Source organism: Crotalus tigris, unplaced genomic scaffold (genome assembly GCF_016545835.1).
Source record: "Crotalus tigris isolate CLP2741 ecotype Arizona unplaced genomic scaffold, ASM1654583v1 scf7180000017903.3850313, whole genome shotgun sequence".
Lineage (NCBI taxonomy): Eukaryota > Metazoa > Chordata > Lepidosauria > Squamata > Viperidae > Crotalus > Crotalus tigris.
In genome coordinates, this window is record NW_024096713.1 from 3,567,643 (window position 1) to 3,584,456 (window position 16,814).

Genomic DNA, 16,814 nt, shown 5'->3' on the forward strand with positions numbered 1-16,814 from the left:
TCTCGTGTCTGTTTTCCCGCCACGGACTCAACAAGCTCTGATGATGTTACCTGGCTATGAAACTTCTGCAGGAAAACAATCAAGCTCAGAGAGCACCAAGGACCCTCTATTTCAACCTTGAGCAACAAATATTCTCCTTTAAAAAATAATTTAAAAGCTAAAATCTAGCACTTGGGGCACTTGTAGATAATTACTCCTGCATTAAATTTGCTATTGTGCTTTTCTTGATCTTGCCTCTATTGCTTCTGTTTTAAGTTATCCCAGTCATCCCCCAGAAAATGTAATAAGTAACAAAGGCTAACAGCCTTTATATAGCCTGAGGAAATCTTTGGACAGGACTGGGATAAGAGACCAAGAGATGTGCTTTTCTGCCCTAGCCCTTGAGAACATCCTCCCTCCTGAGAATAGGATGGCCCTGGCCCTGCTGGTCTTTCAGAAGACCTTGAATACGTGGCTATGTACCCAGGCCTAGGTTCCTGAGTGCATTAAGAATCCCATTTCCTAGTTATGTTGACACCAATGGATTGGCTGCTATTTGTGCTTAATTTCCTTTTGTATTGTGGTTTAACTGTTTAATTGTTTTATGATTGTTCATTGCCCACAGTCACTGGTTTGAGATGGGTGGCTATATACATTGAATAAATGAATAGTCTGAAACAAAAACATAAATCAGGCAAGACATCTTTATCACAAAATTTCTCCCCGACTATGACAATTGTAGTTTCTATATCTTGACATAATTATTCTGAAATGGCATGCACTTCATATTTGTCAATCGTAAAACCCATTTGTTCATCAGTTCTATTTGATCCTTCATTTTCATTATATTTTAATATCTTCAGCTCCGATTTTTAATCTTAAAATTTGCTAATGTACCAAATTCTTTTACTTTTACCATTAATTTTTCTGTTTCTTTTAATGCAGCATTCCCCAACCTTTGCAGCTTGGTGGCCTGGCTGAAACGGGGAGAGGGGAACCTGGCCGTGTGAACAGCGGGCTGACACACACGCACATAGAGCTGGATTGCAAGTTCAGCTGCACTCACATGCGTGCACCAGCCTGCCACTCGCACGAGTCAAGTTGCACCCATGCCCGTCAGCCTGCTGCTCGCGTAGCCTAGTTGCAAATAGTCCATGGCCCTTTAATGGGCCATGGCACAGGGATTGGGGACCCCTGCTTTAATGGATTCTCCAAAATCAATACCAAATCATGCCCTTAACTTAAAAGTTTATTTCTCAACTTTTATTGCCACAATTCTCTTGTCATGTATCTCTATTCAGTAATTAAAGAACTAAAATAAACAGGAGAGACATCCCTGTGTGATCCCTTTTTATATCTTATAGGATTTTTTTTAGATGTCCGATTGACAATTATTTGTGCTTTCTGTGAAGTGCAAATCAATCTTACCCATTTAATAAAATTCTGTTCAAAATTAGTATCTTCCAAAACTTTAAATAGGAAAGCCTAATTCAAATTGTCAAAGGCCCTCTCTGCAGCTATGAAAATCAACATGACTTTTTGCCATTATGTATTCCAAAATGTCCATCACATTTTATTATCTTTTAACTCTTTTAGCTAAAAACCCATATTGAGCCTCATGAATAAATTCTTGAAAAATTATTTTCAACTTCTCAGCCACATTATAGTCATTATTCAATATTCAATATTGACTGATAATATCTTGAAGTCAAATCTTGTCTCTCCTAGTATTAATGCTAAGACATGATTTTTAATTTGGGGAGATGTCTGGAGGAAAATTTTACTGTATTTATAATCTGCTAAAAGGGGGATACTCTAAAATCAATTATACCATGCTTTATTAATATCCTTAAGCATGAAATCTTTTGAATTCGTATTTTGGTCAATGTGTATTCTTTCTGTCTGTGAGCTCCAATTTTCTCATTGGACAATTTATCATGGCCCCCAACACCTCTTATCTTTTATTTTGCTCAACCAAGGCTGGAGATGGGCTCCTAGATAATGCTATGCTTGGATGGAGCAATGTATCTGTCACAACATTTGAAGAGAAAATCACATTTCACCAACAGTGAGATCTGCTAACATAAAGAGAAGTTCTTGGCTTTTTAGTATTTACTATAGATCACCAGACAATCCACCAATTCCATCTGTAGGTGTCACATACTACCTCAGTGGTTTTGGAAACCACAGACGAATGCATATATATGTGGGAAAATTCATGGATTATATATTTGTCTTTGTGTTGCCTATTGTTAATATTACATTTATTACATTTATCTTCTGTCAATGGCATTTTTGGTTGATTTTCTCTTAATATTGACCTGATGTTCCATTTGTTTAAGTTCTACCTATATAGGCTGTGCTGTGATTTATTGAAGACATTCTCAGGTTCTGGGCTTGAGCAATAGGCTAAATGATCTTGAGCATCATGTGGGAATGACAATAATGAAGGGAAAAGCAGATCTGAAAGCATGCCTGGTAATGCCAATTGATTCTAAATATAACAAAGTAGAGTACAAATTAAGTGAGATGCAAAATTATTGATTAATGAGTTCTGGGGAACAGTACAAGGATCATTTACCCGAATTAGATAATTTGTATGACTTGTAGCACAATCAGTAAAAAGAAAGAAATCACATCAGTAAAAAATATGCTGCCATAATCCTGAAACTGTACATATTCATCTAAACATAGTATAAGAGTCTTTGCAAAACATTAATTTTTAATACATGAGATTTGAACCTTATTGTAACAAGGTACATCTAGTATTTCCATAAACTGAAATGTCACTAGAAGACTCTTATTCTTCCAGATTTCATTGCTAATAAAATGTCCTTGAACTCATTCTCCCCCCTCCAAAATACATTGATAGAACTGTTAGATCAGTGGTTCTAAACCTGTGGGTCGGGACCCCATTTGGGGTCGAATGACCATTTCACGGGGGTCACCAAACCATGCTGTCCGCCATTTTTTTCCCTTTTCCCTAGCTGTCCTACTTCCTCTTATTGGTGGCCACACCCACTTGGGGGTCACCACAACATGGGGAACTGTATTATGGGGTCATGACATTAGAAAGGTTGAGAATCACTGTGTTAGATGGAAAGATGCAATTGTTTTTTATGTTTTGCTGATGGAGGCCGTTTAAAAAAATACCTTTTTGATACATTTGAATGAAGCCATAATCTAAGCTAGAACATTCCATAGGGTCGATTGCTCTAGAAGTATAGACTGAAGCACTACAGTTGAGACTGAGGGCAATGGTTATTGAAGGCAAAGTTAATAGTGTTTGCTTCTGGGACTGAGAGTGCAGCCTGCGGGTAACACTGAGGGTGATAACAATGAAAGGCTGAGACCTGCAAGGGCCAAGTTGAAGTGGCAATGCTGTAACAGTGACAACAGGGTCTGAAGACCAAACTGGCAAGTGAAGAAAGTTGGAATTGGCAGCTGGTGATTAGGGCCTCTGTGATAGCGGAGTGGCTGAGGGCCAGTGGCCCTCATAAGGAAACTATGAATGCATGGACAGCTCAAGATTGTGGCCAGAGCTCAGTGGTCCCGAAGCCAGAGTGGTTGACTTGAAGCAGTGGCCAATGCCCAGTGGCCTTCATAAGAGACAGGAAAGAACTTGGAGGTGGTTTGGCCACCTGAAGTGAAATGGAGGAGACAGTGGTGGTTATGCTAGAGGAGCACTAAGGATCCAAAATCATTTGAAGTCTGCTCCAAGTTTAAAAGCCTGGGAGCAGCTAGTGTGTTGATGATGGATATTTGGCATTTTCCCTCCAGAATGAGAGTTGGCTATGAGGGGGTAAGTCTGCCCTCCCTCTGGCTGACCAATGAGAGGGACCAGCTTAGGAGGGAGTAGGGAGAAGCAGAGAAGAATATCTCTCCAGGATATTTAAGGGAGTGAATGAGAAACACTGAAGTGGGATAGTAGAGTAGGGAGGTCAGATTGGGAGGGGGAAGATCATCTTGAGGATCTAGGGAAGGACAACACATTAAATTGGTGATGGGCATGGGTTGTTTCAGGAGCCAAAAGGCAGGCCATTACAAGTAAAGATACCCCCAATGTGTAGTACCGGTGGTGTGTTCTGGCCCTCTGAGCTCATTCCCAGGGCCTGGATAGCATAACCTCAGAGGCCCTGGGTTTGGCTGCTGCTGGTGAATGCCAGGTTGGTCAATAATAAGGCTCCCATTATCCAAAATCTCACTGAGGTGTGAGCCGACCTTGTATGCATCACTGAGACCTGGCTGATTCTGGAACGGAGGGTTCCCCTTTTAGAGATGTGCACAGCCAAGTTTAGGGTTTGGCACCGAGACCCTAGGACAGGGGAGGCAGGCTGGCAGTGTAATCCAAGAATGTCTTCTGGCCTTCAGGGGACTTGCTCCCCATGTTTTTGCTTGTGCGATCCTGTTTCTGAAGCTGCACCCCACTGGATCAATTGGTGCTGCTGTAGCAGCCTCCCTGCTATGTGGCAACTCCTTGTCTGAGTTACTGGAAGCCATCTCAGGGTTGGCAGTGGAGTTCCCAAGGCTTATAGTCCAGGAAGACTTCAACTTGCCATCCCTGGATTTGATCTTGAAAGCAGTCCAGGAGTTTATGGCCACCACGGTGGCTTTGGACCTATCCCAGATCATCTCGGGTCTGACTTGGGACAGTGATCACTTGCCAGATATGATCTTTTTGGAGCAATGACAACATGATCTGGGACAGGGATCTATTGTTAATCCTCCTGTCATGGTCAGCTCATGTCAAGTGTCCTTGAGATACTCTTATGCCACCCCCCTTTTCAAGAGAGGCCAAACCCATTCAAGTGGCCCATTCCCAATGACTGATGGACTTGAATGGGTTCCAGAGAGAATGAGGGATATCCAGAGGCTTTGGTGCATGATCCTAACAAAGCTCTGGTTATGTCCTAGAACCAAAGGACAGCTGAGGCTTTGACAGGATCATTCCTGTGCAGTCTCTCTTGATCCATTGTCTTTAAAAGGACTAAGAGATGCCTAGAGCACTTTTGGAGGAAAACGAGAGATGAATCTGACCAGATATGTCTTAGAGCTGCTCTTAATGCTTACCTTATGGTGGTAAGAAAAATACCAAAATGCAAGAAGCATTTTAAGAAGGGATAATGCCAAGTAGAAAATTCAGATGGAGAAAAAATTAGATTCATAAAGGTTTGTAGCAGTTAGTGGGTTTCCACACTGAGCTCAGCAAAAGAAAGGGTATGCTGTGCATTGTGTACAAAGGTTTCAGAAGAATTGAAAGCAAATAGCCAGTGACCACATGACACACCATATGGAAGTCATTCATATGATGGCTAGAATCATATGGATGCTTATTTGATTTGAAACAACCAACAACTGAGAGCAATTTATTGGATCAAAGGAACTCAGTCTTTGTCCCAATACAGCTACTCCTTGACCTAAGTCCACAATTAAGCCCAAAATTTCTGTTGTTAAGTGAAACATTTGTTAAGTGAGTTTTCCCGTTTGACGACCTTTCTTGCCACAGTTGTTAAGTGAATCACTGCAGTTGTCAAGTTAGTAACACAGCTGTTAAATGAATCTGGCTTCCCCACTGACTTTGCTTATCAGAAACTTGCAAAAGGGGATCACATGACCCCAGGACACTGCAACTGTCATAAATATGAGTCAGCTGCTAAGCATCTGAAGTTTGATCACGTGACCATGGGGATGCCGCAACATTTGTAAGTATGAAAAATGGTCATAATGGTCACTTTTTTCAGTGCTGTTCTAACTTCGAACATCATTAAATGAAATGTTGTAAGTCGAGGACTACCTGTATTAACAGATCTAGCAGATAACAGATATACTGTACATAAGATTTACTAGTTAAAGACTTTCTCACTTTGAGCATGATTCCACTATTTCTACACTTTTGTGCAGTTTTCCTGGTAATGTAAAAAAAAAAAAATAGTTTGTGATGATTGCTTTTTCCAGATTTTCTAATTCCCCAGTTTAGACAAAGCCCTGATTTTTTTGGTGGCTATCCAGGTCCTGTCCTGCTTAGCTTTTCTCTGGATTAGTAGAGGTTGGCTCAGTTCTGCCACATATTTAATGCAAGAATAAAGAACTGTGTTACAGAACTGAGTTGATTCAGATAACAATCTTTTATTTTTTTTCCTTAAAATTGGTATGTTATTAGTTCATTTCTATATTTTAAGAGTTCTGTACAATTATCAAAATGAAATAAGCAATGTTCAATGTGAAAAGTGGAAAAAGGTAAATCAGGAAAAGTTTGAATAAAATGGAACAAGTTGCTGGCTAGGATACAGTACAAACTGATAACAGGACATCTGAAGTGCAGTATCACTGCAGTATAGATACATGAAAAAAATTGTATTTTAAACAAAGATATTACATATATATGTCTGTGTTTGCATGTTTGTGTGTCCACGAATATATATTTAAATACATATATATATAGCATAATATAATACAATATTTATTTATATGCTTCTATTTTACAGACTACACCCAATGATATCAGCAGATTGTAAAAACATATTTACAAATATTTTTTTAAAAAAACCTTTTCATGTACACCAGCACCATAGTTAAAAAGAGCCACCACCCGCACCGATATTAAACAGTATTTTTTTATTACTTGGTCCCAGTTTAAAGTATTTGGAGGAAAATTTACAAATATAATAAACTTTGTATGAGTGCATTATCAGACACAAAGTTAATTTCTCTATTATTCTAATAAAATGGAACTTACTAGAATTTGTGTAGATGAAACTCATGTTTTAATGTTGCAATCCTATAGCACCTTACCGGGTTTAGCTCAAAGAAAATGGAACCTATTTCTGAATAAACATATATAAGATTGCACCATAAGTCCTCTCTTATCAATCTTTCCAGGAGATTGAGGGAGATGATAAAAACATTCACTTAACTTCTTTCCTAATTTTTCCATACTTAACTGGTCACATTTTTCAGCTTCGTCTGACTGCTACACTGCACAAAAGCTTCAATTTTTTTCTCTCTTTCATCTGAATGTGGTATAATTTTATTAAATAAATTGAATAAATGTGTGGATTAAAAATTCTTTGGATCTTTACATGCAGTCCACTAGTGCTATGATCAGAACTCAATTTGCACACTGTGCACTGAGTGCATGATAAAATCTATCTGTTATAAGCACGCAATTTTTTGGCCAAATGTCTAATCTACGGTACCAATGTGCAAATGCACTGGTCAATTTATATTTTAGTACTGACAAGAAATTAACTCTCATAAGAATCAGCAAAAACTCTGCCAGTAATTGCAGTAGGATATGCGCCTGATACAGGAATTTTAGATCTATGCTATTTAAATCTTATATCCCAACACGAAGTGTTTGATGGGCTAAATATTATTTAAGTAAAACACATAACTAAAACCCTGCCCCCTCCTTCATTTTTCGGGAAAAGCTGTTTCTAGAGGGGGAAAATTATGGATAAATGAAGTGTTCAGTGCTTCTCTACATGCTTTTTGAGCTTTTCAAAACATTTCTTCCAACATGCATGGTAATCTTAACCTGGAAATGTATAAGAGATACGATCAGAGAATGTCATGAACCAAAGAATGAATGGCAAAGTCCCCTCACTGTCTGCTGCTATTCTTCTAAAAATTTATCTCTAAAAACAAATTTGCCTAGATGGAAAACTTAAGAGAAACAGATAAATCAGACCCTGAGAATGCTCTGGATGTGGATGTATTTAACATGAACCCCATGTTCAATATACAGATAGGTGGTCACACATTCAATTTCCAATGTTACAAGTAATGCCAATCTAGACTCTTAAGGACCTAAAATAATTGCAGTTAAATTCTAGTACTTCAAATTGCACAAATCTATGAAAAATATTTGCAATGTCAAATACTTATATACAACTGCTACTAAAAATTACATTAATGGATTTTTATTTTATTTTTTATTTTGTTTTCATTGATCAATTTAGTCATTTTAAAGAGCTTAGGGCTTGTAGAAAGTAGGAGGTGTAGAAAAGAGGACATGTGTTTGAAGAACATAGAGCATAAACTCACTCTCAATCTGTCAAGGGATGCTTTGATAGAGGTGTTCAATGTACTGCATATGACAGCCAATACAGCTGTTAGCCCATTTCTGTGTGATCTTTAGAGCAGTTGTTCCTTGATTCTCATGACATCTTTGGAAGATCAAGCCAACCTCACTTGATCCTGTATTTCCAGAATACAGGATCAATATCAATGTTTTCATTTCCTTAGACCTATCTCCCTTTTTCCAATTACTTTTGTATTGCATCACTATCTTTGGAGGCAGCTAGTGAGTAATACAATTATTATACAATCTTGTTTGTCCTGCGTTGTGTTTTTCCTCATACTTAATGAGTCAGGAATCACTTGATTATGCAGGAAATGGACAATAGAGAAAAGACAAGCTCTTTTACTAGAATCCATCATGGACCTTAAGAAGCATTGATAGGGCACCAACTGAACTCATTCAACCCTGATATCATCATCATCATCACATTGAAACAATCTTTATGTAATTCTCTATCAGATTACACACATTGCATGGAAAAGCTTGGTATTTATTAAATTCAGAGTTAAGATCTTTGTGTTTGTCACTTATACAGTCACCTAGTTTTGACTCTCTAGCTTTATTTCAGAAGCTGCCTGTTCTGTATCCTGAAAACTACAACAGCTCTAACAGAACTGCATAGAAAGTGCATTGTACAGGACAGCCAGCGCTTTGGCACACGGAAACTGCCTGACACTTTCTGTGGCCCATGGGCAGAAAGAAGCACTTTTTGAGCTTTTCTCTCTTTTTCTCTCTCTCTCTCTCTCAGTCTCTCTCTCATTCTGACCTGCAGCAGGTACGCTATGGCATGGAGACTGCTGTGGGAAGTTGGCAAGGACTTTTTGTCATTGCTTCAAATTCCATCTATGCCTTCACAGATCAGCTAGCCTTGCACAGCTTTAAAAACAAAACAAAGAAACAAGGATGGACATCATCCTGCTTTCCTTTTTTGACCCCACAAATATTGGAAATAAACATCTCCATGTGCTATGGATTTCCAAACAGTTCATCAAGTTCTTGTATCCATTCATCTCCTGGACCACTTTTAATGATGGAGTCTACAAGATTGGTGTTTTCAGTTATATTTGGAAAGGACCCTCCAGTTCCTTCATTGCTATAGCTATAAGATATGTCTTGAGTGGGATTCCTCTCGTAGATCTGACTTTGGCTGCTCTGATTGAAGCTACTTCCAGGTATTTGTTGTGCAGGAGATTGATTAAAACCAGTTAGAGAAGAAACTGCCTGACTTATCGTAGGCATAACCATTGATCTGGATTGGTTATTAGTTCCTTGTTGTCCAGGGAGTTGTTGCAACATCTGTCTCCCTACACCTGAGTTCAGTGTCCGTACTGCTCCATTTGTATCCATAATAGATTGACCAATACCTTGAGGAAAATGTTTAGGCAGCCTTGGCTGACTTGATTGCATTGAATAAGCAGATCCATTATTGAAAGATCCAATTTCATTGCTAGTCCTTCCAGGGATACCTTGCAGTCCTCTTACCTGCCAATTCGGTGTTCCTTGTGGGACTGACCCCATCATATTTTGAAGCCTGGGGGCTTGTGATCTGGTCATAACTTGTCCCACAGGTCCTTTCATTTGCTGATGTTGTTGAACTACAGTAGAGTTTACTAAAACATTTGGACCAAAGCTACTGACTATGCCAACTCCTTGTGTTGAGCTGGACTGCCTTGGCCCCTGACTTGGATTGTGTATTATATTTATACTATTTTGGTTTGGGTGCTGCAACATTTGGCTCATTCCTGAGTTCATACTGTACATTCCTGGCTGTCCAGTCACTGGGCTGCTGTAAGGAGTCATTCCCATCTCAGACTGGCTACCTGTTGCAGATATTGCTGCAGTGTTCTGAGATGCCGCCAAAGACATCATGCTAGCATTCTGAGGTATCATTCGGGAAGTCCTCATGCTCTGAAGAGCAGTCTGGTTTCTCACTGCAGCTATATCTTGTGGAGAACCTAAAGCAGCAGAAGAAAAAAGATTAGAGTGAACTTCAATTTAGTGAAAGAATTTGCAGTTGGAAGAACTTGGCAAAAAATTTTTGCAAAATATATGCAAGAAATAATCTAGACATTTTTATATTAATATTCAGATTTGTTACATACCTCCTCAGCTGTGTTGTAAGCTCTGACTTGCAAAATTCTGACTTTATGATGTTGGAATATTATTTTGCTTAGCTTATAAGCAAGATTACATGTCTCTAGAAAATCCTACCAATAAAGTCACTTTTAGAGACATGTTAGATCGTAGCAATATGACTTCTATATAGCAGACAATTTCTTTATCTAATACAAACAAAACCAAGCTAAAGAGGTGGAACTTTTTTCCAGTCTCTCAGGTGGAGTCTTTTCCAGTCCTACTTGGAAATGCTAAGGATTAAACATGAACATATTGTCTCTAAACGTAATTTTTGATCTATTTAGAAGATGTATATGGCCAGTCTGGGTGGTTATCAACAATGTTTTGCTAGGAAGCTCTGTCCATAGAAAATTCCAGAAAATGCTAAAATTCTATCCTGGGTTCATCTTCTGCATAACATTTTTGTGATCACAATGATCTCCTCTGCTTTTCTCATAAATAGAAATAATTAAAAAATATATTGTTGCTACAGACTGAGAATAGAATAATGTGTTGTGGTTTTATAGTAACTAAACATTTAGGGCTGTTGGGTTAGAAGGCAAAAAAGGCTTTAGTGCACAGCACACACAGCAGGTTATTCTATACTTGTACCCCTGCATACTCAGAAGCACCATTTGACCTTCAAATCTGAAGTACTGCTCAGCTGTTGTTCTATATCATCATGTTACAATCTTGTTTAAAGTTTGAGGATAAATGTTTTCCTGTTTTCAAAGAAGCAGAGGTTGAGCGTGATTCAGATTTTACATTATTTAGTGGCCAGCCAAATGCTGAAGGTCATGATTACAGGGGATTATAATTATGCAAGCATTCATTAGAAATCTATTTGGAAATGAAGAATTGAACAAGTAAACAATGATCTGACCATTAACTATCCAAGAAACTCTTTAACTATTCCCATTATCTTTTAAAATGAAAACTGTCAGTTGCTGAGAGGTTAATCAATTTGTATTGCTTAGGCATCATATGTGAATGGATATATAGTGTTGTTTCTAGTTATGTCTATAGAAAAGAGAAAAAAAGATGCTTTCTCCTCTAGATATTTTACACAGAGATTGTGTATTAACAAATCAATACTGTAAGCACATTTTGTCCACCTTGAACCAATGTTGAGGAATCAGAAAAACCTTTCCTTATTAAATTCTAGCCTCTCCACGATGAAAAGTAAACTATCTTGGAGGCATGATTGCTTTCTGGAAAACAAACATGCCCTTACGTTTATCATCTCTTATTTAAAAATAGTGATAAGAATTTTGACTCTGCCAAGAGTTCAGTGTGATGCTGAATATAATAGAAGAAAGTAAAAATTCCTTGGTAGTTTTTCCTTTACAACTTTTTCTACAGTAAAAAGACTATGCAGCCCATACATGTATAACATGTATTTCTGAGTTAATATCCTGTCATTTGTTTAAAAAGTCAGCATATATATATAGTACTCCCTCCTTCCATTTTCCTCCACAACAATTCTGTGAGGTTGGTTGGGCTGAGAGAGAGAAAGAGAGACTGGGCAAGGTCTGATTTAAAAAGGAACCAACCACATCTATGTCTCTTACTCACTGAGCAGGTAGGCTCAGGCAGCTGTGGACCCAGGCTCCAATAGCTCCAACAGCTCTTTTTTTTTTTTGAAATCTCCACAACTTTCTCTAATAAAAAAAATTGCCCCAATCAGTGGCAGAGCTTCACGAGCATTTTAAAGGATACAGATAAATAATGTAGTGAGAATAATCTTCAAAAAGTATAGGCATCCCCCTCAGAATATTCTTGCCCTATCCATATGCATCATTATACATACTGATAAAAATGATGTCCAGTGGAGCCCCTGATGTAAAACAAGGCTAGAAGACTCCAACAAATTATGCATTTTGGGGGTATGCCATTAGATTAGATGTTTCTTTTGGAATGAATTAATGTAAATAAACTACAGGTTGTAAAAATATTCCATGAAATAGAAAAGGTTGTTTTGAGCTACAGGGGGCTGTGATTAGGGAAAAATAATAAGTGTATTATAGTAAATGTACATAAAATCAACTGTTTTAATAGCATATAACCCATAAATTTTATTTCCATATAGTCTTCCTTCCAAAGAATTATTTAAAGGAGAAAGCTGGAAACATTGAAAGCAGGACAAGAGCAAGTGCCTTGCGTATAGGAGCAGAGGTTTCCACAACTGTGATACTTCCACAATGACATCATCATGTGGCTATTGCCATTTCATACTAAAGTCCAGACATCTAATGTAAGTAAGTAAACTGCAGCATTTGTGTGAAGACATTAGGCAATGTCAGCATGTCCCCCTTTTTGGGACTCTGCATTGACATTCCCTGACAGTGTTCTGCTAATCAGGGTTATGGAGGTGAGGCTAGAGTTTGTACAACTGACTTACAAAGCTCTTAAACACTAGACATCTTTCAGGGTATTTACAGCTTCAGAACCAGCCATCCTGAGTCCATACTCTGCTTGACTGAAGCACATTTGCTATATTTAAATATTTTAAAGGCAGTGAAGGGGGGGGGGAAGAACTTTTCTTCTATTAAATTTCCCTTGGAAATATTTTTTAATCAGGTTTTGTCTGGCATCCAAAGTATCCATTTCCCCCATTGTCTGCGATACACTTCATCCAGAAGTACTATATATTCTCCCATATATTCCTAGCATTTCATAAACAATTGAAATCATTATTCCAGGGAACCTTTAGCCTCAGCTGATCTGATCTGTGGGCAGCTATCTTAGTTTTTTTTAGCCATCTTGTTATTTTAATTATTTTATGTTTATTCAGGTTTTTTCTACACTTTGTTTGACATAAGATTTTGTTCTTTATACTGATGCACATCATCCAATCTTTGAGATTGGGGACGTTTACATCACCATAAACACAGAAATTCTCTCAATTGCATCTCTACTTTTTGCTTAGAATGTGAATGGGATAGATTTACATTTGAAATGTGCCATCCTTTTGACTTGGAAACTGTCTGGACTAGACCTTACAGTTTTTTGGCAAGGTTTTCCAAAGTAGTTTGCCATTGCCTTCTTCCTGGGACAGACACAGAATGACTGGCCCAAGGTCATCCAATTGGTTTCATGCTAAGGCAAAACTAGAACTCAGACATCAATGCCTTAACTACTGTACCAACTGGCTGTCTCCACTCTCATTAACAGCTTGCAGATTGTGGTAGAACAGACTACATGTAATGAATATGCTTGCTTGTTTCTGTCTCTTCCTGCCATCTGGCACTACAAGATGGTTAAATTTCTAATGCAATATGCAGAATATCTAAGAGGATCACTCCACTAATCAGAATTGTTTGTATTTTTTTGGCAAATAAGTTTTGTAACCAATCTTCTAATTTACATTTTTTAAAGTATTTTTTATGCCTGTTGACAGTGAAGAGAAGGAAAGAAGTAGCATCTAGGGCTATTTGATGATCTGGATTCAAAGGGGAATGTGGGGGTTCAAAACACACCAAGTATGCTTGTTATTCCTGTCAGCAATTCCTTAAGTCAAAGATATCTTTTCCTGGATAATAATAGCCTAGAAAGGAGTAAAGAAATCACAAATAGATGTGATGTGAGCACACTCATGTGTGCATATCACCTTTTTCTCCATTATATCTAGATCAGTGTTTCCCAAACTTGACAATTTTAAGGCATGTGGACTTCAACTCCCAGAATTCCACAGCCAGCATTGCTGGCTGTGGAATTCTGGGAGTTGAAGTCCACATGCCTTAAAATTGTCAAGTTTGGGAAACACTGATCTAGATTGTCGCAAAGTCTTAGTAGCTACTGCCAACTTGTGTTAGATAAGATTGTACCTCCTGAAGATGCTGTTTTAAAATAACAAAGTAGTGGCTGTTTTACATAGATAACCATTATATAGAGAAATAAGCACGTAAATATCAAAGAGAGATAAGCAGCTTCTGAACCTAAAAAGTATTTAGCTCTCACCTGGAAACTGAGTGACTGGTTGGACTGGATAAGGATTTCGCTGCTGTTGCTGAAAGTGCTGCCGAGGCAAATGTGACTGCTGCTGTAAATGCTAGAAAAACAAAAGAAAAGGGGTTAAGAAGGGAAAGTTGCCCATTGGGTTGCTATGACAGCCAATAGTGGGGCACTGATACTGTTCCTTTACTAGAAAGGACTCTCCAAAGATAAGTGCTTATGTGAAGTGGCTAGTGAAGTGAGCAGTAGATAGCCTTGCATAGATCAAGGGGTCTGATTCTACTCCAATATTCTAATTTGTGAACTGGCTGCACACTGGTCACCCATGGGATATATCTGCTATCATTATTAAGCAGCTCCTGGCAGCGTATAAGAGATTTGACTGTTATCTTGATTGGTATGCTTTGTATGTTATGCTGTAGGAGAAAAGCAGGCATAGCTGGGAGGCAGAGTTAAACATGTCATTGGCTTAGAATCCTTACATTGTCACGAACGATCCAAGTCCACACTTCCTTTAATTCCTTTGACCCCTATCTAGCGCCAATTTTGTGCTGATCATTAGTTGACTAGAATTTTGTGCAGACTTGAATAAATGTTATGTGCTGCAATATATGGTCCTGATCCTTTGTGCCTGACACATACTTTTCAATCTATTTATTTTAACTAATAATTAAGCATAACACTCCTTATTTACTGGTATGCTTATTGTCTTTGGCTCCAAAAGAACCAATTGCCTGGATACGGGATCAACGCCTTGACACTTGGCAAATCAACTCATAACTTCATTTAGAAGCACACTTTATAAGCTGAATGAAAAGAACTTTGATAGATTTCAAAATGTATCTATATTTAATTGCTGTACTGAATATTTGCTTATTAATGATCGTATTTTTTCTTATAGAACAAGTAGTTCCAGTTGGTGTACAATATATCAAGCAACTTCCTGCAAAATGTTTGTTAAGTGAATTTTGCCCCATTTTACAAACGTCTTGCCACAGTTGTTAAGTGAATCACCGCAGTTGTTAAATTAGTAACATGTCTTCCCCATTGACTCTGCTTGTCAGGTCACAAAAGATTATCACATGACCCCAGGACACTGCCACCAGTATGAGCCAGTTGCCAAGCATATGAATTTTGATCACATGACCAAGGGGATGCTGCAACGGTCATAAGTGTGAAAAACAGTCATAAGTCACTTTTTTCAGTACTGTTGTAACTTTGAATGATCACTAAACAATCTGTTGTAAGTCAGGGATTACCTGTACTTTAATTCTGCCTGCCTCAAAGGAACTTTTGGAGATAGAATTCAAAGTGCTGCAGAGCCCTAATACTGTCAGTGTTGGGAAGTAATGTTTAAGATATGTAGGAAAACGATATACTGTACTTGTTCCGCCAAGATGTGCTGCTGCCGTTGCTCCCTTAGAAGAAAGTGTTGCTTTTGCTGCTCCATCATTTGGAGTTGGGCCCTCTGCTCAATCAGCATTTGCTTCATAATGGCTGCTTGAGGCTGGTTGCCCAAGAAATTGGCATTGCCAGGATTTGTGCCCACATTACTGGGTCCTGAGGATACAGCGGACTGCATGGGACCTGTGGATCGAGACAATCCCACAGCGTGCTGGTCCTAAACAATGAAATACATAAAGGTATAAGTTAGAGAGTATGCAGGTATACTGTACATTAAAGAAATCAATATATTAAACATTTTTCTTTGCAAAAAAATAAATTAATAAGGAAGAGAACAGAAAACAGAAGGAACAATGCCAGAGGTTAGTCACCAACCTAGTGCTCTCCCTGTGATTTGGAATTACTGTTTACCTAAATCCTAGTCAGTATTCCATTGCATTAAGTTCCATGTTTGATATCAAAAAACAGTGAGTCCCTAAGGAATTATGAAATCTGGACATCATTATTGGTCACAAATGCCAACAGAATCTCTGATGATGTAATCTCATGAAACAGAGTCTTTCCAAATGATTTGACTTGGGAAGAGACCAGGCAGTATACCAGGCAGTAAGGTTTAGTGCAATGTTTTGAATTAAACCTGGAAGTGTTAGGAAGTGGTAAAACTTCCGTAATTAAAAAAATTGCATGCTTTGTAAAAACAACTTTAGCAAAATTGGTTGCTGCAATGTTTTGGTTTTTAAAAATTTATGAACATTTGCATTAACCATTCTGATAACAGTTTTGCAAAATATAGAATGTATGTCAAACTTTCTTTTGGTAAATTTTTCAACCATTTTCTGTATTGGTAGAATATAAAATAATTCATTTCAAATTCATTTCTGAATTTCTCTCTTTTTAACGACATCAATAAGTGTCTACCAAAGGGAAAGAAAATTTGGTAGCTTCACTTATACATAACATTGGGAAATCAGTCTTAACAAGTTGTCAGTGGTGATGAGCACAATAACAGATAAAGAGTTTAGCACAGGCAAAGAGTAAAGGCCAAATATCTGGAAACATGGCCAGAATTAGAAAAGGGTAGGAAAAAAGGGTTAAGAGGTAAATCTGAAATTAGGTATTAACAGCTTTTGGATTCAGATACGGGCATTTGAAAGTCTACCAAAATTTTGATTTGTTTTTCCTGCCTTGCATTTATGTAATGTAAATAAATTAACCATGACTTTCTCAGTTAGTCTCCCTCTCACATTTATTTGATTGAGCTGGGCGGTAATATACATTT

The 16,814-nt window shown here is 38.0% G+C and overlaps 1 protein-coding gene across 1 annotated transcript in view; it reads right to left on the reverse strand.

The window, feature by feature from the left end:
- Window positions 1-6,129: 6,129 nt before the first annotated feature.
- LOC120308358 (mastermind-like protein 3) overlaps window positions 6,130-16,814 on the reverse strand; it is a 191,535-nt gene continuing 180,850 nt past the window's right edge. The window contains exons 4-6 of the mRNA XM_039344313.1: window positions 15,516-15,752; window positions 14,138-14,228; window positions 6,130-10,017 (exon numbers count right to left, since the gene is read on the reverse strand). Coding sequence (XP_039200247.1) covers window positions 9,029-10,017; window positions 14,138-14,228; window positions 15,516-15,752 — 1,317 coding nt within the window. The 3' untranslated portion in view covers window positions 6,130-9,028. The remainder of the gene's footprint in view (window positions 10,018-14,137; window positions 14,229-15,515; window positions 15,753-16,814) is intronic.